At 44.8% G+C, this 23,275-nt stretch overlaps 1 protein-coding gene across 1 annotated transcript; it reads right to left on the reverse strand.

Moving 5' to 3' along the window:
- Nucleotides 1-1,987: 1,987 nt before the first annotated feature.
- On the reverse strand, nt 1,988-22,768 carry LOC149315424 (BPI fold-containing family B member 2-like). Its single transcript, XM_089513313.1, has 10 exons — nt 22,740-22,768; nt 21,383-21,519; nt 19,707-19,809; nt 12,988-13,068; nt 11,700-11,757; nt 8,038-8,098; nt 4,389-4,480; nt 4,086-4,277; nt 2,933-2,986; nt 1,988-2,179 (listed from the first exon to the last, which is right to left on the reverse strand). Exons 1-10 carry the CDS (start codon nt 22,766-22,768, stop codon nt 1,988-1,990), a joined length of 999 nt encoding a protein of 332 aa, XP_089369439.1.
- Nucleotides 22,769-23,275: the final 507 nt, after the last annotated feature.

Consider the following 23,275-nt stretch of genomic DNA (forward strand, 5'->3'; position numbering starts at 1 on the left):
ACTGGATTATTTCCTCAGTGTGGATGCAGCTTTGGTGAGGAACTCTGGGCATTTCAGTCCAGCATTGTTTTATTTCTGCAGTGTGTTTTGGACCAGAGACAAGGTGACCAGGCATCCTCCTCCTTTTCCAGGACATGTCCTCTTCTGTCACATTTCAAAATGTCCTCCATTTGGATCATGGCTAAGAAGCATGGATTTATAATTACATGGGTGTTTTTAGCTTTTATTTTTGGCCATGTCCTACATTTTTTTGCTTGGGTGCCCTACATTTTGGGGTGAGGGCATTGGTCACCTTGGTCCAAGGGTTAACTGCCATTCTGCTGTGGTGCTGGAACAGACCACCATTCCCAGAATTCCATAGCATTCAGGCAAGACAGTTAAAGTGGTCTCAAACCAGATTATTTCTCCAGTGTAGATGCAGCCCAAGCCTTTTGCCTCTCTTATGCCTGAGATTTCAAAGCCCAGCCTTGGCACCACAACAAACTACAAATTCCAGGATTCCATAGGATGGAGTGATGAGAGTGAAAGCAGTGTGGCAGCAGCCTAAGTGTGCTTAATGCAGTTCTTAACATGGTGCACCTCTTGGCTACAGAGTCTCACAAGACTTTTTTGTTTAACAACTTATACCCATTAACTGCATTTCATGTCTTCTTTATTTAGTGGGGAGGAATACAGATAAAACAAGTCAAAATGAAGAAAAACCAAAGTCCCTTGAGCATGTTCTATATGCATAGCCATGTTAACCCATGTTCAGTGTTAAACCCAAAGGGTTTGGTTGTGGAATAAGCCTCTGAAATATGCAAGAGGCAATGTTAAAATAAAGCCATGTCAAATGCCCCAATGTGCTGTTTGGAATGGGGAGAGGGGGGTGGCCAGAAAGGGAAGTACATTTCTGCAATCTGTCTGCGAATAATGTCAAAATGTCCTCCATTTTGATCATGCCTAAGAAACATGCATTTCTATTAACATTTCTAAAAAAGCATCAATGTTTTCGCGTGTCCCCCATTTTAAAAAATGTGTCCTACATTTGAAAATGTTGTCCTGCATTTGTCCTACATTTGTCCCGGTTTGGAGGTCCTGACTTATGGCAACCCTATGGTAGACCCAACTGCAGCAAACCCATTGAAATGAATGGGATTTGCAGAAGGGTTGGCTCAGCATTCAGCCATCTGTTCAATGGGTCTGCTTCAGTAGGCACTATTTAAAAGATTTGGCCTTTGACTACAACTCTCAGAATCCCTCAGCAAGCCTAGCCAGTAACAAATATGACTTCTGGATTCTGGAGCTGTAATCCGCCACCACCACCCCAAAAGGAACTTTCTGGGCCCTGGAGGTATACTTGCACTGCAATGTTCATCCAAGCCCAGATGAGACGGAAGGGAGAATGATCATTCATAATGCAGGAGAACTTGGACATTCAACAGCCAAGATGAATGGATCCGAATCAGAGCTTGGGATGTGGCTGTTTAAAAGTAGCACTACTTTTAGTTATTTCACTCATTAATCTTATTACCCAGCAGATAATTTCTTCTATAAAGATAGATCTCTGATTTACTAATGTGTTACCATTATTGTTACTACTGTGCCTTGGAAAATACAGAAAAATGCCCTTTGGTTTCCCCATGCGCCTTATTCAGTTGTTACACCTTGAAAACTCTGAGAAAGATGCAAGAGAAATGACAAAACCATCCTTCTCCAGCTGCAGCCCAAGACAGCTGCACATGCGACTCTTCCTCCTTCCTCTGTTGTTACTCAGTCAGTGCACACAGATAGTAATGGGTTGCAGGCAGGCAACCCATCCCTCTTCCATTGAAAAGTAGTGGTTTGCAACCATGCCAGTTACAAATAAAAATGAAGTGTGTTCCCACCAGAGAACTGAAAAGTAATTAGTTGCAAAGTAAACTGGTAATTAAATGAGTTACTTTCTAGTTCTTATCACAATTTTTCCCCAGAGAATGGCACTTAGAAGAACAAGGACAAGAGGTTGTTAGATTTTACTCACCACTCCCAGAGCACAGAGGTTCTGGCTCAGCGAGGAAGGTCCTGCTGTGTCCACTATCACTTGGACAGAGAGACGGAGACGCAGGAGAGCGGCACCCTCGCGGAAGCTGATGATGGGGAATTTGCTCAGCACCACATTGAGACCAATAGCAAGCTCCTGTGGATACCTTTGTCTGATCTATAGTGGGAATAGAGGCAAAGTGGATAGGCTGTTTGCACACTTGTGGCCACTGTACATCTGAAGCCATGCCAGTGGTGTCACTAGGGTTGGTGTCACCCAGAGTGGAAATTCATGGTGTCACACTCACCCTATTGACCTCCTCCCATACTACACCCAGCATCCAATGCCTAATGTGCATCCATGGTGCATTGTCCAAGATGTTCTCATGCACAATGACCACATCTGCAGCTCCTCTTCTGCAGTCTTGAATAGAAGCATCCTGCTAAGGAGGAACTCCTCAATTATTGCATCCTTGCATGCAAGAACCAATGTGCTATATTTTCTCTCTGTTGCAGGAGAAAACAAGTATTTTTATGCAGCATTCTCCCTGTATTTAACTATCCTGAAGTGCCCCAGATGACTTTTCTATACAGAAAACTAAAATGTCTCTTAGCCATTTGTTTGTCTGTGCAGAAAAATCCTGCAGAAGACTTTGGGACATTTGAATGCTGGGAGGAAACTGTACAAAACTCTTGCTGTTCTATTGTCACTCCTAAAGAGGTTTCCCAAATGCTGGCAAACCCATTTTTGACTTGGAAATAATAATAGAGAATATTCCTCCATCCTTAAATTCTGCACCAAACAAAAGCATTTCTGTTGAGGAATGTACACATGCCTAAGACACCAACAGGAAAACAACCAAGAATTTCTCACTTGGGACTGCCCAAATATTCAAAGACAGCTTAGCTCCTCCAAAAGAGCATCACTTACTGAAGGGATGGCTGATTCCAGCATGGAGGTGGTGAGGCGGTACCCTTTGGCATTCTGCAGAGAAGCAAAGAGTTGTCAGTATTGTACTTTGGGAATGGCCAGGAATTAACGTAAGAACAGAAGAAGAAGTGCCCTCAAACTAGACCAGACCAAAGACTCATCTAAGGACTTTATCACCCCAGGATTGTAAGGTGCCACATCCCATTAGTGTAAAAAATGCAACCAGACCATGAGGAGGACAAATATTACCACACAGCTCTTCAAACGTGTGATGGTGCCAATTGTAAGCCACTCTGAGACCCACTTTTGGGGGGGGGGGGGAGCAGGATACAAACAAATATAACAATAACAACAACAACAACACTTCTGTCCCAGCCTCTGCCTTCCTTATAGTGGCATCCATAGCCTTGCCTCTCTGCTCTTACACCTTCCCAGGATGCCTTTTGGTTTGTATTCTTTTTTAGTTGTTTCTAGCACATCATAGCAATCCATCAGATAAAAAAGAAAAGAAATTGAAAAAACGAAAAGCAAAAACAGCCCACTTGGGAATAGTGAGGAGGAGAGGAGCGGAATCGTGCCCGCTTGCATGACCTGACTGCTTGCATATCAGAACTGCTTCGGAAGGAAATTATCACACTCACTCAATAGTCAAAAGGCTGTGCAACTGGGAATTATTGGTGGGTTTTGCCATCACTGATAAGGAAAGCTCCAGCAATAGACTACAGATCAGCTACTGGATAGACACAGTGCTGTGTGATAAAATACGGCCACAGAGGCTCTAATTCCACTTTTCAAGCCTGGTGTGGTCAAGTCCTAAGTCCAGCATCCTTCTTCTGGTGATGGTCCAAGAAAGACCCTCTGTGGGAAGCCCACAAGCACGTTGTTGTTGTTGTTGTTGTTGCTGTTGTTGTTGTTGTTGTGTGCCTTCAAGCTGTTTCCAAATTATAGCAACATTAAGGTGAACCTATCATGGGGTTTTCTTGGCAAGAGTTGTTTAGAGGAGGTTTGCCATTGACTCCAAACCTTGGATAGCTCCTTTGGACCAAAAGATGGTGCCCGTCTTCAGGGCATGGAAACCATTAGCCACCTTTGGTAGACTCTGCTAAGCAAGTAACACACAAGAAAAGATGGTTGTTTAGAACCCTCTACTGACCAATGGGTCTTGAATGTTGTAATTAAGGGCTCCAGATTGTTTCAAGATGCCAAATAGGTTGGTGAGCAGGTGCTCCGAGATGCCCAGGTTCACCATGGAGTCACGAGAATCCATCCGAGGCGGCGGCAGAGAAAAGGGGGGAAGGTGACCAGAAGAGACATCCAAGGGCTTTCCCATCAATGCAAAGGCAGCCTGTGGGGATGTCAAAAGAGGAGAATCATTTCTATGCTGGACCACATCCCATCAGTCCCACCCAGATCTTTTATTTGGGGAATTTGTAAGGTCAGTACGGAAGGCACTCACATTTAAATCCAGATCGATGTAGTCACTGGTGATCTCAGGTGAGTCCAGCATGGAGAACTGGAGCTGGGACATGGGGTTGATGCGATTCACACCTGGAATTCAGATGGAATTGGGTTACACCTATGAAGCTGCAGGTTGGTTTCTTGTTGTTTTAATGGTCTCATCATCTTCACCCTCATGATCATGACAGCCAGCATTACGTAGTGCATAAAGCGCTGAACGGGAAGATAGGAGATCTAGAGTATAGACCCCATTCAGACATGAAACGTATGGGATGACCTGGGGCTGGTCATTGTCTCTCAGCCTGGCCTGCATCACAGGGGTGTTAGGAGGTTAAAGGAAGGAAGAAGGGAGCCTTGAACTTACTGGACAAAAGGCTGCATACAAAATGAAACAATGGCCTCATTCTCACTTACAAAAAAAGTAGTTTGCGATTTGAATCGATGGATCGATTTGACAATGGAGCGTGGTTCCCACTAGGTTTGCCCCAATCACATTTTTCGCTTCTAAAATAATCCACTTGTGGTTCACATTCAGGCATGAATAGGTTCAAAATGGACCCGCTCCAGCCGGCTGAAGGGCAAATTTAAATCAATTCCAATCCGCATCTGGTTCACACTTGCACAGAATCAATTTATCCAAAAAGACACGGGTTAAATGGGTCTGGTGCATGGTCCCTCTCTCAGAATCGTTTCAGTGATTCAATTTAAGTGGGAACCAGGATCATTTGAACCAGTTCAAAACGAATTGCGATCCAGTTTAAAAGGTAGTGGGAAAGAGGATTACAGATAGATAGATAGATAGATAGATAGATAGATAGACAGACAGACAGACAGACAGACAGACAGGGTTGTGTGTATGTGTTTGAAGCAAACCAATCATGAAGTACGAAGTGGAGTATTTATTCAAATAACATTAGAAAAACATCATCAACATCATCATCCATACTGTTACTTTTATTGTATTTTGTCTTTATCTGGATCACAGAATCCAGAATCCCACAGTAAGCATAGGCAGATGTTACGCTGGCTTTGGCACTCCTGAAGATGAAGTTCCTCCATAATAACCTTTACACATTTTTCAACTTGTGGCTGACATATCAATGCCAGCTGATAGTTTGCATCTCTTTGGGTCATTCCTCTCTGGCTTTTAGGCCACATCTACACTGCAGAATTAAACTAGTTTAACACTGCTTTAACGGCCACGGTGTCATGCTATGGAATCCTGGGATTTGTAAATTTGTGAGGTGTTTAGCCTGCTCTTTCAGAGAGCTCTGGTGCTACAACAAACTACAAATCCCAGGATTCCATAGCATGGAGCCATGGCAGTAAAAGCAGTGTTAAACAAGATTAATTCTGCAGTGTAGATGCAGAGGTAGGAGAAAAGAGCAGGTGCACCATCTCAGTTGACATGGAAGCCAACAGCCCTCTACTAGGAAATCTATCAACATTTCAAATATGTGAAACAGATGGCAGGTAAAAACATTTTGTGCCGTCAGATTTTTTAAACTAATACATACTGGGCTTTTGAAATGCAGCGCTAGTCACATTAAGGTTTGTAGATAATTTTTAATACATTTTAATATTTTAATGTGGAATTGTTTTAACTTTTTAAATCATGTAATCATTTTTTAAAATTTTACATTTATACTCTTTAATGCTTTTTAATGTCCTTTTTAAAATTTACTATTCACCACCTTGTGTCCCTATATTGAGATAAAGTTGGGATATCAGTAAATCAAATAATAGTAATATATTTTTTAAAAGATAAGCACACATGTATATGCACACTCGAAGTTCTCCTTAATCCCTTGCCACTAAGTCTGGTTTCCATCTGGGCATCTGCCAGCTCTGCTCAGCTCCTGGTTGTTGCTGAAGAAAGTGGCTGCTGCAATCTTTTGTTGACTCAGGAGATGCGGGTCAATATTGAATTCCCTCCCCATTGCAGCCCCTAAAGTCTATTTAACTTTCTCATCAAAAGAGGTTGTGAAAGGGCAGCGTGGGACATGGGCAAACAATTCCCTCCTACAACGTCACTTTCTTCCAAGAGAACTGAAACAGATCTCACACCAGCAAGGCAGGTTCCTGCAAACCTCTTGGCAAGCAGTTTCCTCTGCTAGAATCCTTGCAAACAGTGTCTGCAAACAGAGAGGACTGGGATCCCTCTTTTTTGGTTCTCTTTCGCCACTGCCATCTTCCTGTTCTGTGTAGGACATTCATCTCATTCATGCACTCATTTTGCACAAAGCCTCAGGATGGCAGAAGTTACATTAATTAATAAGTAAGTAAATAACTTTGGGCGCAACCAGACAGGTCAAAATAAAGCTGTTTTGGGTCACTTTGGAGGTATGCTGTTTAAATGCTACAAGTGTCCTAAGAGGCTGGAAGCTGCACCAAAGTCACACTCCAGTCCTAAGAACTAGAGCGCAGCTTTGGCACAGTTTCTGGCCTCTTAAGATGCATGTGTCATTTAAACAGCATACCTCCAAAGTGACCTGAAGCAACTTTATTTTGGCCTGTCTGTTCAGGCCCTTTATTGTTAAAAGCCATCACAATTTGGTACTGGTCCAACCAGTGAATACAAAAGCGTTTAAAAAGATCAAGGCATAAACTTTCTTTTAAAAAAAATCAATAAGATACAATAATAATGATAAAAACATATAACAAATGAGACATCTAATCATAATTCCCAGCTTAAAAACTAAGGCTAATCTTACTAGCAGCTAAACCAAATTTTGCCATCATGGAGGTAATGTATACATCATTACTGGCCAAAAGAATACAGATCTGCTGGGAACAAGATCTGCCAGAAAGAGAATGTAAAATACAATCAAGGAAGTTGTGTCTAAGAGCGATATAAAGAGGGCAACGTAAAAGATAATGTTCAATATTCTCCACTACCCCAGTTTTACAAATACACAGTCATAGGCCTGAGAGAGATGCCCAGGAAGCACCGTCATGGGACCGATAGTAGGGTTTGGGAGTGCACAGCAGCCGCACGCTTCCTAACCCTACTACGTGTGGGCGCCACCATGATTACGCAGCCCTGCCCATATGGGGCACATATCCATGACATATCCTGTGTGACACGGCCGTCACCGCGCCTCTGGAGGATGCTTATGGCGCCTTACCAGTGGTGCGGAAAGAAGCTCTGTTTCAGAACTCCTTTTTGGTGCACGCATCGTTGGCGTGGCAACCACATGGCCACACCAATGATGCAGAGGAGAAAGGGGTCACCCCTTTCCTCTGCCCCTCTCCTCTGTAGGGCCGGGGTGGGTGGGTGCACAAGCCCCAAGGACACCCCTTTTCCGTGCAAGATGCCGCTTCTCCATGGCCTGGTAAAACGCCGGATTGGGACCAGAGGGCTGCCGGTGAGGCTGCCCTGGCCCCAATCCAGCGCAAAAAGGGGCAGCTGTACAGCCCCCTAGATGGACAGGGGTATTATTATATCTGTCTGTCAAACTTTTACCTGAGCCTACAGGGAAGGGCAAGATTGTGCCCCTCTTCTCTTCCGGCTGAGAAAGAAACCGAGACATTTAAAAGCAACTGGAATAGTGGGATAGCAGAGGACTAATTGGAAATGTCCCTGTCACATTGGGACATTTGCTTCAGCTTAGCCTCCTGACCCACACCGTCAAGCTTCAACTTACCAACCAAGGTGCCCAGCTTGGCATTCAGTCCCAAAACCACATTGGAGACACTCAGACACATCTGCATGTACAAAGGAAAAAGAGGACAAGAGGGGGTTAGTGACAAGACAGTGAGACTACATGAAGCACACTGGGTTTTACAGTCATCCCTCCTTATCCACAGATTTTTTATCCACAGATTCAAGCATCCGCGGCTCAAAAATATTCCAAAAAAGTATAACTTCCAAATAGCAAGCCTTCATTTTCCATTTCATATAAGGGACACAATATGTCTTTGCCATTACATTTAATGGAACTTGAGCATCCACGGATTTTGTTATCCCCAGGGGATCCTGGAACCAAACCCCAGCAGATAACAAGGTCCCACTGTAATTGCTTTGGAAGCATTTTAACTTTGCTTTTCCTTTGGGGCATTCGGAGGTCTGTGCAGAACTAGTGGAGGGGCAATGCAGTCTTGGGGCAATGGTCAGACTTAATCAAGGTCGGCAACTGTCAGAGGCTAGCTGGCTGCAAATAATAATAATAATAATAATAATAATAATAATAATAATAATGGTTCCCCCCAAAGATTAACTGTGGCTGTAGGGGGCATTTTTGCAAAGTTCTCCTTGGGTCATTTAAGTCCAAAGGGGATCTTCTTCTACAATATTATTATTATTATTATTATTATTATTATTATTATTATTATCCTTTATTTATATAGCGCTGTAAATTTACACAAATACAAATACAATACAAAGAGTGCGGAGTTTATCACAGGAAGGAGATCAGGAGTTTATCCTGTGAATATCCCGGAAAAATCCCGTAATTACGCGAAATGATTTCACATGACGTCGCACAAAATCTGTCATTCAAGTGGTCACAAAAAAGCATTAACATTCATCTTTTTACTTTTGGGATTTCAGCGACGATGCATTTCTGATATACTTTATCTGCGCAATTGCATGTGATAATCATTTGTGTAATTACTTGCCATTTTCTCTTTACTTGTGGGATGCTTTAAATGCGCTTTAATCTCTCTTTAAAGCCGAAACTAGCCCCAGCGTGATAAACTCCTTTGTCTATGCTACTTACAAAAATGTCTAAAAACCCACCCTTTCCCCTGAAACTGGGGTGATAAGGCCGTGTGATACCTGGCTCTATCTGCCCCAGATTTGGGGTACCTTGCATGATTATTGGGGGTTTACAATCCAGAGCTTTCTCCAGAGTGTGCCATCACTTAAATGTCCAGGTCACTTCCCAGACCTGAACAGTGAGGTCCTTCCCTCTTCCCTTGAAAGTGCAGTGGCCAGCAGTTCATCACTGCTTGCTTTTAAAGTCTGATGAGGTGCCCAGGCCACATGCTGGGCATCTTGCTTGGCTCAGGGCTGATGGGCACACCAGCAGAGAAGATGCTGCCGAGGGAGAAGAAGGGGAAAAGTTCCCTGTTCTGGTGATGAACTGGTCTGGATATTAAATGCTGGCACTGTCAGGATCTGTCCTGGCTTTGAAAGGTGGCAGCAGCAGACCCAGAAACTCTGCAGGAACAGCCAGGTAGTGAAGGCAATCTATCTGATGTCTCTGTCGAGGAAAAGGTCATGGGTTGGCTCCAGGATTGGTACCGAGGCAAGACGGGCAGCAGTCCATGTGGACTTTTGCCTGTGGAGCAGATTAGTCCAAAGCGATCAGGAACTTGCTTCCTCTTTTTTTAAAAATAAATACCTCTCTGATGGAAGACAGACAGAAAGAAAGTAGGAATAAAGAGGTAAAGTTTAATCATAAGAAGGCTCAAGAGAAGGAAAATATATGTTTGAAGTTGGTAAGGAAAGGTAACGAGAAAGTGAAAGATTGGAGGAAGGAATGGATAGAATGGAAAATAGATAAGTAAAGGATTGGTATGTGTTAATGTAAGATGTGTGAGAGATTGGGTTGTATAGTTTTATTGCTTTTGTTACTGATTTTGACGTGTATGTCTTTTTTTAGATATTAATGTATGTATGAAGTTTATAGATGTGGGTTTGAATAGGTCTGTATGTATTTGTTTATGTTGTATGTTTTATGCTGTATGTCTTTTTAATTAATAAACATTATTTTTAAAAAAACCTCTCCAAGACCTAAAATGACCCAGGTTCTCCCAAACCATGGTGAAATCCAGTAGCATTGCTAAGGAAGTGCAGGGGATATGGCCCGCACTGGGAGATGTCCCAGAAGAAGGGTGACACCTGGTCAGCCACCCCCCCCCCACCACCACCACCACCTTAGTGCTGTTGCCTCATTCTCATTCTTGTTACAAAGTGGCAGTGGCCCAGGGAGGCCAAGCACCCCAACCCACCCCACAGCAGTTTGGTGGATGGCACCCTGCCCCTGGAAGCCGCAACCAGAAGTATGTCTCTCCTCCCCCCCCCCCCATGGCTGTTGACACCCTGGGCAGCAACACACTGGTGAAAATGCCTCCGTGGACATCAAGGTCTGAGGCAAGGGCGGCTTGGATTCCAAGGCAGACTGCCAGTGCCAAGACTGTGGATGATCAGCTAAAAGGCTTTACACACTGCTTCTAAGGGGTGGACTGCAGCTGCCCCATTTAGAGCCAGTTTGGGCCTGCGGCAACTGCACACTGCAGCCCAATCTCACCTTTCCACAGCTGCAGAAATGGCACCATAACTATGTGTGTCACAGCTTTTCGGCGCTACATCATGTAGACACAGTGCCAGAGGAGTGCTGTGACACCACACACCATGTAATACTACACACAGTGTCATGCCAGCCTGGGGGCAGAGTTGAGGTGTGCACTGTCATCAGCATGTAGACACCACATCTCAACTGCACTCCCAGGCCAGCCAAAGATGCCAGTTTGTACCCTCTTAGACAGTCAAAGGGACCAGTGGCAAGGCCAGGAAACCGACTAACATCCAAACACAGCAAGGCTAGCCAGACAAGGCAAAATGCAACCAGAGCACCACAAATGGTACTGCTGTGGCAAGGGTTGAAAAGCAAATGCAGGCCTTAAATAGCTGTACTTCCAGTTGCTCCAGCTGACCTGCATGAGTAGAACCAGCTGTGTCTCTTGGCTTAGCCCTGATCCTTCCAAGACTCTGGCAACTTGGACCTCGGCCTGCAAAGACTTTGGCAGCAGAACTCCAGCAGCCAGAAGTCCCATCCTGCAATGACTTACATAAGTGGACTCTTACAATGCAGTAGCATCACTGAGGTTGGTGTCTCCTGGTGCGGGTCCCATAAAGGGCATCTTCAGAGAACAAACTCTTCCAGAACATGGCCGCATAGCCCAAAAAAACCCACAAAAATCTATTTGTGCTGGCCATGAAAGCCTTTGACTTCACATTGTGTTAATTCTGCAGTGCAGATACAGTTCCAGTTAACATTATGGCTGCCATATGACAAAGCTGAAGGTTGGGTGGGCGTGATAGGACGGTTTTCACTCATTTTGTGTGTATGTTCTGAGGTCTCCAGCTCAGTTTTCAAGCAAAAAAAAAAAAGCATGAAAGATCACATGACTTTTCCTTTTCAAGAAAATTGATGAAGATTCAGAGCATTTCCAAGGCTGGCAGGGGATTTGGGGGGCAAAAAAGTATGTTTTGTACCCACTTGTCAAGAACAAAGATTTTTCCAAGCAGAAAAGACAAGAGCATCTTCTATAGGAAATTAGACGTTTCTGGACACTTTACCTTGTCTACCAAGATGGCACGGATGTGGTCCTGAATAGGTTTCAGGATGCCCAGCAAACTGAGGAAGGCATGACACAAAGAAGAAACATCAGTGAAAACTTTAAAAACAACAACCCAATACTTACTCACTTAATTTTTATGGACATCATGGAGAAGAACTAAGCTGGAAGTCCTCACTTGGAGTTATCCACCCCAACCTTCTCTTGGCCAAGAGAGGCATCACTGTTGCTGGATTTTTGTTTGAATTTGCTAAATGGCCAACGCAGCTACTCCTGCATATTTTCTGGATTGTGAGATATCACACTGTAGCTTCAACAGGGGAACCCTAAAGAACAAGCCAGTGGACTGAAACCTTCAACCAAGGTAAAACAATTTTTCTTCTTTTGAAATTTGGACTTGATTGGTTTGTTTGTTTTTTTACCTCCACAAGCCAACCAAATTACTCCTGATGCAAAAACATGGAGGCTTCTTGAAAAAGCCATTGTCCTCTGGCTTCACAGGAATGGAGACATATTGGATTGCAAGAGAAGAATCCTGTTGAGATGCAAATGGACTTTAACTTTCCTGGACTGCCAGGAAGAAACTCTTCTAGAACATGGCCACAGAGCCCCCAAAACCCACAAAAAACTATTCCTGGACTTTGTTAAACTCCAATTCCCCATGGCCAGAAGGAGGACGAAAAAGCAAAATGTACCCTCCTCATACCACCTTAAGTAAGGACGGAAACAACAACATGCAGTCATCCTACTAACATCTCCAATTCTTCTCCTGTTTGCTTTGTAACATCTTGCCTGATGAAGAAGCCAGTGGAGCTTCGAAAGCTTGCAACAAGTATATTGTTCATTTCAGGTGGCCAATAAAGGTATCACTCCTTAGTTGATTTTTGTTTGAATCCACCCTTCTCTTGAACAGCAATGAGCCTCTTTGTGGTTCATTGCCTTCAGATAACGTTGACTTATGGAAACACTGTTCTTCAGAGATTTCCAAGAGCCCCAGTCATCAAAAGCCTTGCTCAGGTCTAGAAAATGCAGAACATTTGGGGCTTCCTTGGTGGCATTCATCCACCTATAATGCACTCTCCCTCTTTTTCTGCTGCCTCCCATTTTACTGGGCATTACCATATTTTCTAATGAGCCATGATATCTCACGATATGCCCAAAGTACATACTCTTGGTTGGAGAATACAGGTTATATTTGCTCCTGGACCCATTTATTTGACTTTTGAGCAGTCCATCCATAGAACCAGTGGTGGATTTAATTTAAAACCAGGGATAGAACTGACACCTACTTGTTTCCACCAAGAATGATTTGGACATCTCCCAGAAGGGACTTGCAGGCAGTGATGCTCAGAATGGGGAAGCCGCCAGAACTGCGCAAAACCCGGACATCAAGATTGATAGAGGATCCCAGCTTCAGTTCCAAGGGAGCAATCAAGCTGTAAAAAGGAAGGCAACAATCCTGTGTTGTTTTGTTGTGTTTCCCTTTTTGAAGAAAATAAAAAATCACCCTCTCTAACAGACTGTGTTTGTTAACAAAATTCTTCTTGTTAACCAGAGGCTAAAATAACACGAATAGAATAGCGTTGGGGTCCCACACCAGAAAAAGAATGAGCAATTCAACATGTTTAAACAAACCTTTTATTCAAACCTAAATGATACTCACAGGTACAATCAAACAACGAAGGGGCTGTATAGATTGGGAGAAGGGAGTGAGATATTTAGCCTTCTCTGTCAGAAAGCTCTGGTGCTACAACAAATTACAAAACCCCAGGATTCTGTAGGATGCATCCATGACAGTTCAAGTGGTGTCAAACTGCATTAATTGTAGATGCAGCCCAAGGTTTCCTGGGAGGCTAATGCAGTCCCTGACTCTCAAATAGTTTCCAACCTATAGCTAAGCAGAGGGTAAGACGAATAAGGAAGTGGTCAGGTAGGTATAAAAGGCCTTTATAGAAAGGAAGTTCGCTGGCAGAGGGTTTGGCAAGTGAGGAAGCCCTGAACCGATTTGATAGTGCTTCCCAATTAAAGCTTGCTAACCTTACTCTCATATACATATATAGGACAACTCCCATGATGGATAGGGGATTCTGGTTGTCCAAATAAGTAACTTCTCCAGGCAGTTCACTCACAGGTTTGCTCTCAGGTGGAACTGGGAGCTAAGGGAAAGCTGGACTCCCGTCTTTGGTATCAGTTTTACAGAGAGATGAGGCAGCTGGACATTCAGAATATTGATTCTGTGGAAATCAAGAAAGGCAGGTAAACAACAATATTTTACTTTATTTTACTTTTCATTAAGTTTTTAACAAAAACAGTACATTTCAGTGCATAAATAATAAATATTTTTTAAAAAAATAAAAAACACAACAGATGAAGACATAAAAGGAAAAGATAAAAAAAGGTACATATACGTAGAGTATGGCCTCTGTATCCATAGGGGATACGTTCCCAGGCTTACCATGGACACACAAAATTGTGGATAATAGTGAACCCTATTGAAATGAACAACGTCTGGTAGAAGTTGATCATAGAATTGAGTTGGAGGACCTAGAGAGTCCTAGAGAAGACACCTATCTAGGCATTTCTAAGTCCTCCAGCATGACTCTATGGTCAACATCTGCCAGAAATATACCTAGAAAAAAAGTGGACCTAGAAAATGCCTTAGAGATAACATATTTTTTCAGACATGGGTAAGGGAAACCAGAGATACCAGTTCATGGATACAGGGGCCATGCTATATGTAATAATATGTGTGTATATATAACTAGAACTAAAACCTAACACTAAGCAACACTAAAACTAACACACCATACTAAGACACTAAGCTAAAACACTAAACAATAACTAACTAAAACACAAATCATCCAAGGTGTAATGATTGAAAACCAAAAACAAAACAAAACAAAACATTGTTCTGCATTACATATTTAACAAAATGCTGCTACTTGGGTTACTAATAGTCATAACCACAAATTATTGCATCGTTCATGTTCGCATTGCTCAAGTCTTTTGGGAAAACACCTCCATTCAGTTTATCCTTTAAAGCTGGCAATTTCTTAACAGGAAAGTGGTGTTGGGGATATAAGAGCACTTTTAAGACTAACAGGATTGTTTTAGCATACACATCCATGGATTTCAATCCACTTCTTCAGAGGAACTGAAATCAACAGTCAATATTTGGGTATTTCTTCCATAATTGTGAAGGAAATATCAGTATTTATATATAGTGGGCCCTCCACATTTTCTGGGGTTAGGGATCCAGGACCCCTGTGAAATTGGGAAAATTGCAAATAAAGACCACTTTTTTAACCTAAGAGAACACCTCTCTAGGAATCTCTAGGTCAACATCCAGCAGACGTTGACCATAGAGTTCTACTGGAAGACCCAAAAATGCCTATAGAAGTGTTCTTTCCAGGAATCTCTTGGTCCTCCAGCATGACTAAATGGTCAGCCTCTGGTGGATATTGACCATAGAGCCACGAGGAAGGATGCTTTCGCATTTGCATTTGCTGGAAATTCCTAGACCTAAAAATTCCTAGAAGCAACATAATAATAAATAATAATAATAAAATTTTTATTTTTATACCGCTCCTTCCAAAGATCAGGGCGGTTCACAGTAAAATAAAATACAAATGAACAACATACATTAGTAAAAATACATACAATAAAAATAAAATAACATAACTAAAAGCCCTGTTAGCCGATCCTCTTGCCCTTAAAGAGGGATGGAGGTCTGGTTGGACTTTATTCGGGGAATGCAGACTGAAATAGAAAGGTTTTCAAGTCCTTTCTAAATTGGGCCAGGGAGGTGGCCGAGCGGAGCTCTGTGGGCAGCGTGTTCCAAAGGGCCGGGGCGGCGATGGAAAAAGTCCTCCTCATAGTGAAGGTGAGCCTAGCCCCCGGTACCCTAAGTAATTGCTGCCCAGATGTTCTGATGTGCAGGGCGGAATATACGGGGAGAGGCGGTCCTTCAGGTATCCCGGGCCCAAGCCATTTAGGGCTTTATAGGTAATCACCAACGCCTTATATTGTGCCCGGAAGCGAATGGGCAGCCAATGGAGATCTTTTAACACCGGTGTTATATGGCTGGCCCTGGAAGTACCAGTGACCAGCCTGGCTGCCATATTCTGCACCATTTGTAGCTTCCGGGTTTGGTATAAGGGTTGCCCCATGTAGAGTACGTTGCAGAAGTCCAGTCTCGAGGTTACCAGGGCATGTACCACTGTTTCAAGGTCCCTCTGGGTCAGGTATGGGCGCAGCTGGCGAATAAGCCGAAGCTGATAGCAGGTGCTCTTGACCGTCGCATTCACCTGAGCAGTCAGGTGAAGCGACGAGTCAAGAAGCACCCCCAGACTGCGCACGGAGTCCTTCACAGGGAGCGTGACCCCGTTCAGGACAGGTGGAACCACCGCCATTCCTGGACCAGGGGAACCTATCACAAGTACCTCCGTTTTCTCTGGATTCAGCTTGAGTCGGTTTTCCCTCATCCAGCCCATTACTGACTCCAGACAGGCCACGAGAGGAGAGACGCCATCCTCGGTCACTGCATCAGTCGGAGACATAGAGAAGACTATTTGGGTGTCATCAGCGTACTGATAACCCCGCGCCCCATGTCTCCGGATGATCTCTCCCAGCGGTTTCATGTAAATGTTAAATAGCATGGGAGACAGAATGGCTCCTTGAGGGACCCCAGTTTTAAGGGCCCGCTCATCGGAACACACGTCTCCCAGCTGCACCATCTGGGACCTCCCAGAGAGGTAGGACCGGAACCACTGGAGCACAGTGCCCCCGATTCCCACCTCTGCCAGGCGCCCCAGAAGGATACCATGGTCTATGGTATCGAAAGCCGCTGAGATGTCCAAGAGCACCAGCAGGGACACGCTTCCCCTGTCGATGCCCAGACGGAGATCATCGACCAAGGCGACCATGGCCGTCTCAACCCCGTAACCCGCCCGAAAGCCAGTTTGAAATGGGTCCAGATAATCCGTTTCATCCAAGACCGACTGAAGCTGGATTGCAACCGCCCTCTCGATCACCTTCCCCAAAAATGGCAGCAGCGAGACTGGCCGATAATTATTATGTACCAGGGGGTCGAGGGAGGGCTTTTTTAATAAAGGTTTAACAATGGCCAATTTTAAATCAGATGGAAATTGCCCTTCCCTCAAAGATGTATTAATGATCCGGCGTAACAATGAAGTTACTGCCGGTCCCCCCTGGGCCGCTAGCCACAAGGGGCAGGGATCGAGAGAGCAGGTTGTCTTCCGAACACTTCCGAGGATCTTGTCCACATCATCGGTAGTTACCAACTCAAACCGATCCAGTTTAATGGAGTCCACGGAGGCCCTGGACGCCTCTACCCTAGGTTCTGCTATAATGTCGGCGTTAAGACCTTCGCTTATCCGAGAGGTTTTATCCGCGAAGAAGTTATTAAATTGGTCACAGCAGGCCTTAGAAGGTTCAAGGATCTGGTTCAGGGCAGGAGGGAGCTGAGTTAGCTCCCTGACCACCCTGAACAACTCTGCTGGACGCGACTCCGCGGACGCAATACGAGCACCATAGAACGAGTTCTTTGCTGCTCGTATCGCCTCTCCGTAGTCCTCTAACAGTTGGTCTAGGAGAGCCTTGTCGTCTAAGCAAAGGTGTTTCCGCCAACGGTACTCTAGCCGTCGCAGTTCCCGCTTCCTTGCCCGGAGATCTTCCGTATACCAGGGCTTGCACTTGGAAGCGGGTCTGAGAGGGCGCTTGGGAGCAATACTGTGTATAGCCCTAGAAAGACCTGTATTCCAGATACCAGTCAGGGCATCAACAGAGTCGCCGTCACTACCAACCATGTGTCCCTCTAGAGCTTGCTGGAACCTTTTGGGTTCCATCAGCCTTCGAGGGTGGACCATCCTAATAGGTCCGCCACCCCCGGGGGGGATCGGGGTAGAGACCTTGATTGTAGCCTCTACCAGGAAATGATCCGTCCATGGCAGGGGGGAAATATTAGTTATTTCCGCCCACGGATTATCTGCATCCGAACAGAAGACCAAATCAAGCGTATTACCCGCGCAATGCGTAGGACCTTAAATCAGCTGGGACAGGCCCATGGCCGCCATGGTATCCATGAATTCACGAGCCGCACCGGGTGGAACATAGCTGGCCGTGAGGGAGATGTTGAAGTCACCCAGGACAAGTAGCCTGGGCGTCTCCAGCATCAGTTCAGCGACCAGCTGTGTCAGCTCGTTAAGGGAGTCCGTTAGCGCACGGGGTGGCCGATACACCAACAGAATCCCTAGACTGTCCCTCGCTTTTAGGGTCAGGTAAATACACTCGATATAGGACGTCTGTCGGATGTGGTTCCTGGTGAGGGACACGGTGTTCCTATGTATCAAGGCCACACACACACCCCGCCCACCTAACCTGGGCTGGTCCTTCACCGAGAACCCAGCAGGCAGGGCCTGAGCCCACACAGCATCCCCTTCAGGCCCAAGCCAGGTCTCGGTAATGCAAGCCAGATCACAATTTTGGTCCTCCAACAGGTCGTGGAGGATGTGGGACTTGTTGTTAATTAATCTGGCATTGCACAGGAGCAGCGACAGGGTTTGTGGCACGGTTGGAGCGACCCTCAGGTCCCTTAGGTTGGGAGGGGGACAGGAAGGGGAGATAGCTATGACGCATCGATCTCGCCTTCCCCTGGAACGCAAGTCCCTTCTCCCACCGCCATACCTCCCCCTGCCCCACACTACCTCAATAGGAGCCCCGCTCGTGACGATGTTATCCCCTTCCTCCCCAGTCCATGCATCCCCCACATCCATAACCTCCCCCCACCCTTCCCGAGCAATTGAGAGAGCAGAGGTTAGCCACCTCAGGCATCCTCTGCTCTAAGGCTAACCCACAACCTCCCTACGCCTGATAAAAGCTGCACAACTGCGCAGCTGCGCAGCTGCGCGGTGGTAGCGCTGTGGAGTCCCGCAGCGGTCCCCTTTGCAGTCTGTGGGAGGATAATAATCAAATCTGTAAATATCAAAGCTGCACGTGTGAAGGGCCAACTGTATTAAGCAGTGTGCAGTGTGCCCCAGTGCAACATAAGCTTCTGGTATAAAACAGGATAGAAATATTCAGGACGCTCTGGTAATATTAAAAAGTAAAACTTATGTTGATTGTTGCAAGAAATCCATCAGAAATAGGAAAGTCGATAGACAAAAGAGCATCACCTATACATGCTAGGAGAGTCCCTGATGCTGACTCTCATGTGTGGAAGCTTCCTTCTCAGAGAAGGGGTCATAAAATAGCAAAATTAGGACTCAGCAAATGCAAATGCGAAACCATCAAGGGTCAGGGTCTTTCCCAGCAGATAATGATCACCAGTTAGCAGACACTAATCCTTTTTGCATATTCTCCCCCCCCCCCCAAGGCCCTGCCATCAGCAACAGAACAATCCATAGATTAACACGGAAATTCCTCCCTACCCAGAGTCACATATATCCAGCTCTCTTCCATGCCAGCATTCTCTGAAGATGCCAGATGCCACAGATGCTGGCAAAACGCCGGGAATAAACTCTTCTAGAACATGGCCACAGAGCCCCAAAAAACCACAAAAACTATACGATTTCTATGTTAATTTCTGTGTATTGTTCTGTTGTTGATGACAAGGCCTCAGGGTGGGAGGATATGCAAAGAGGATTTGTGTCTGTTTAATGAGTGATCATTGTCTTCCGGGAAAACCCCTGACTCTGGGTGGTTTTGCATTTGCATTTGCTGATTCCTGATTTTGATGTTTTTCAGGACCGGTAGCCAAATTTTGGTCACTTTAAGGGTTTCCTCTTTCCTGTTGAAGTTGCCCAGGTGTTTGTGAATTTCTCTGAAGATGCCAGCCTCAGATGCAGGTGAAACATCAGGAATAAACCCTTCTAGAACATGGCCACATAGCCCAAAAAACCCACAAGAAACTATGGATGCCAGCCATGAAAGCCTTCGACTTCACCTTCTGGATTACATTCCCTCGTACTCTGAGCAGTCTGTGACTCACCCCACGATATTCAAAAGCGATCCAAAAATCTGCCCACGGCTGAAACCTGGGATCTTGATGACTTCTAGGCCCCGCAGCAGGGACGGTTTCCCTTGTTGGCATACTGTGGAGAGAAGAGGAATGTCATTGCGGCAGAATCCTCCACAGCTTATGACATAAAAGACTGTGTTGGCTGTCCTTTACAATTCAAATCCAGGTTATCTGAAGAACTGTATTCTCGCATATGAGTCTATCTGTTTCATGAGATCTTCTGGGGAAGCTCTTCTCTCTGACCCACCAACCTCCCAGGTATACTTGGTGGGAACACAGGAGACAGGAGTGCCTCCTTGATATAACCTGCAAGAGGCCTGAGGCCTGTTCAGGGGTTCCCCTTGATCCCATTCATGGTGGCAATACATGGTGGAAAGATGTGAGAGAAGGTCCTTCTCAGCTGTGGTACCCTGGATGTGGAAGCTGAATTGGCCCTAACACTAGTATCATTTAAGAAGCTCAGTTGGCCCTGACGCTAGTATCATTCCAGCACCACCAAAAAAGCATTTGCCTTTTTGCTAAAGCCTATGGGGCTCATTAATTTAATTCAATTTATGGTGATGCCATGAATGAGAGACCTCCAAGTCACCCTGCCATCAACCACCCTGCTCAGGTCTTGCAAACTCAGAGCTATGGCTTCCTTGGCTGAGTCCATCCATCTGTCATGTGGCCTTCCTCTTTCCCTATTGCCTTCTATGTTACTGATCATTATCATCTTTTCTAGGACATTATTGCATGCCTCTTTTCGCCCAATCCAGACATGGGCTGGGCACAGGCTTAAACAGATCTTATTGTACGCCTCCATGACCAACCTGGCTGCATCGCATACCCGTTCCGGATTCCTGGAGTACTTTTCGAAGAATTGGACAGTATCATTCTTCGAAAAGTATGCCGGGAATTCAGATCAGGTATGCAGTGTGGCTGAGTTGGGCACAGAGGCGTGCGATAAGCCCATGCCCAGCTCATGCCCGGATCAGGCAATAAGACACATGCTATAATCTCCATAGTGAGTTATGTCTTCTCGTAATATGGCTAAAGTATAATAGCTTCTGTTTTGTCATCTTGGCTTCTAGGGAGAGTTCAGGCTTGATCTGTTCTAGGACCCATTTATTGGTCTTTTTAGGAGTCCACAGGAGAACTTCCAGCACCACATCTCAAATAAATTGATTTTCTTTCTATCACCTTTCTTCACTGTCCAACTCTCATAACCATACCTAAAAATGGGAGATACGATGGCATGGACAATCCTAACTTTAGTATTCAATGATATATCTTATACTTCTGGATCTTGTCCAGTTCCTCCATGGCTTCCCTTCTAAGTCCTAGCCTTCTTCTACAATTCTCCATGGCTTTAAATGGTCCTAACCTCTTTTAACTGGTTTTAGACAGTTAGTTACAGCTTGTTTTAGGCCATTCACGTTGCTCTTACTGATGTTAAAACTGATGTTATTTTAGGTCATCCTAAGATCCTTGGATACAGGATAGGATAGGAATATTTTAACAAAGTAGCTCCTCATCCACTGAGTCAAAAGTGTATGAGGGGCAGAGATCATTAGGATTGCATTTGTGCAACCACTAAGAAACAGCAATCATGTGCACACCTATTTTTGCACTAGTGCAGTGACCCAAAAGGATCCTGGTCTTACCATACTCAAGGGCTTCTTGGTTGATTCTCACCACGGTTCCTGGGGTGGTTCCCCGTGAAGGGACCAGGAGACACAGAAGAATGCTCAGAGTGAAAAGCTTGAACATCCTGGGTATTGGGATGGAGACTTTGCGCAGCCTGGAAAGAGAAGTAAGAAAAGAAGCAAGTGTCAGGGAATCTCCTTTAACATCTGCAGATCTTTTGGTCTCCAAATGCCAACATGGAAGATTAAAACCTCTTTGAAGAAGAGTGTGGAGTTTGGAAAATAAATCCATCTGACTACATTGCTCAGGTTCTGTATAACATTTGTGGGAAGTTCTTTCACAGGAGATTATCAGACAGGAGGTAATGATAGGAGAAGGACAGGAGCAAAGCACAATGCTCCTGTCCTTCCACAAAGTTTATCAGGCAACGTCACAATTATCCTGTGATTAGCCCATTACCGAAGAGGAATTCTCCCAGCATTTACCTCCATTTCTTAATGGGATAACCCATTAATACTGAAGTGACAGGACAATTCCTCTTCATTGTTAGAATAATTATGGGATAAGCGCCATGTGTCTGATAATCTTTGTGCAATGACGCAATAAGGACGGGAGCATGGCCCTTCACTCCCATCCTTCTCCTGTTATTACCCCCCTCCACAGCAAAAACTGTGGTACCATAAAGTCTGTTAATGTTTTCATACCAGCACTTACTGTGGGATAAGTGCTGGTAAAGCGCCACTAAAACATTTAGGAAGTGTGTGTGTGTCTGAAAGCCTGGTGCATTTCCTAAACATCAGGGAATCGTCCCCTCGCCTCCAGCGTCCCTGAATAGTTTGGGGATCAGGAATTTCCTATGAATGCAAAGTTTCCTTTCATAGGAAATTGCTGCTCCCCGAATAATTCAGGGACACTGGAAACAAGGGAATGATTCCTTGACGTTTAGGAAGCACAGCAGGCTTTCAGACACATGTGCTTCCTAAACATTTTAGTGGCGTTTTACCGACATTTTACCAGTGCTTACCCTACAGGAAAGGTGGACTTCTCTTCCTAATACACATCCTCATCAGAGGTCCATACCAGCAAGGGCAAGATGTAGAGCAATGTCCAGAGGTGAGTGACCCCAAAACAAGAACAGGACATGGGCTGAGTTTATCTCTTCTTTTATTCTAGTCCAGGTATCTCCAGCAAACTGTTCCATGTTTAGGGTCAACATGGAGCCCTGGAATATGATGTGTCCCTAACTCAGGGCTTGGGTGGTAGGTCCATCCTTGACCTCTGCCACAATCTAAAATGACTATTCACCCATAAGAAGAGATCACAAAAAGACAGAAATTCAAAGTCTCATAGATGGGTGGACTAAGTATAGCCTACCAGCTACATATGCCCTGCTCCCGGGGCATTTTTGTAATGAACCCATTTTCTCTCTGCCAATGGGATTTCTCAGAAACTTGCAGATTAAGCCTGTGTTAATTTGCTAGTGGTTGTCAATCACAAAATTTAGCATGCTAAATGAAAGATACATAGGTGCAGAAAACCATGTTCGATAACAACAAGATATCTTTCACCTTTTGGGAGAGCCACTCTGTGAGCAAAGCGTAATGCTCCCATCCTTCCGTGAAGACTATCAGATGACATCATGATTATCCTGTGATTATCCCATCATTGAAGAGGAATTGTCCTGTCATTTAGCTCAATTTCTTAATAATGGGATAACCTGTTAACACTGAAGTGGTGGAACAATTTCTCTTCATTGATGGGATAATCATGAGATAAGTGTCATGTGTCTGATAATCTCCATGCGATTACACAATAAGGATGGGAGATTATCGCACCCAGAAATCCCACCGGGATAGACATGGGATTGAAAAGTCAAAACTGGTGTTGTCCCACGTAGCCGCATCTGGGTG

The sequence above is a fragment of the Sceloporus occidentalis genome, unplaced genomic scaffold (genome assembly GCF_023333645.1).
Source record: "Sceloporus occidentalis isolate IW3139 unplaced genomic scaffold, rSceOcc1.0.p SCAF_3, whole genome shotgun sequence".
Classification (NCBI taxonomy): domain Eukaryota; kingdom Metazoa; phylum Chordata; class Lepidosauria; order Squamata; family Phrynosomatidae; genus Sceloporus; species Sceloporus occidentalis.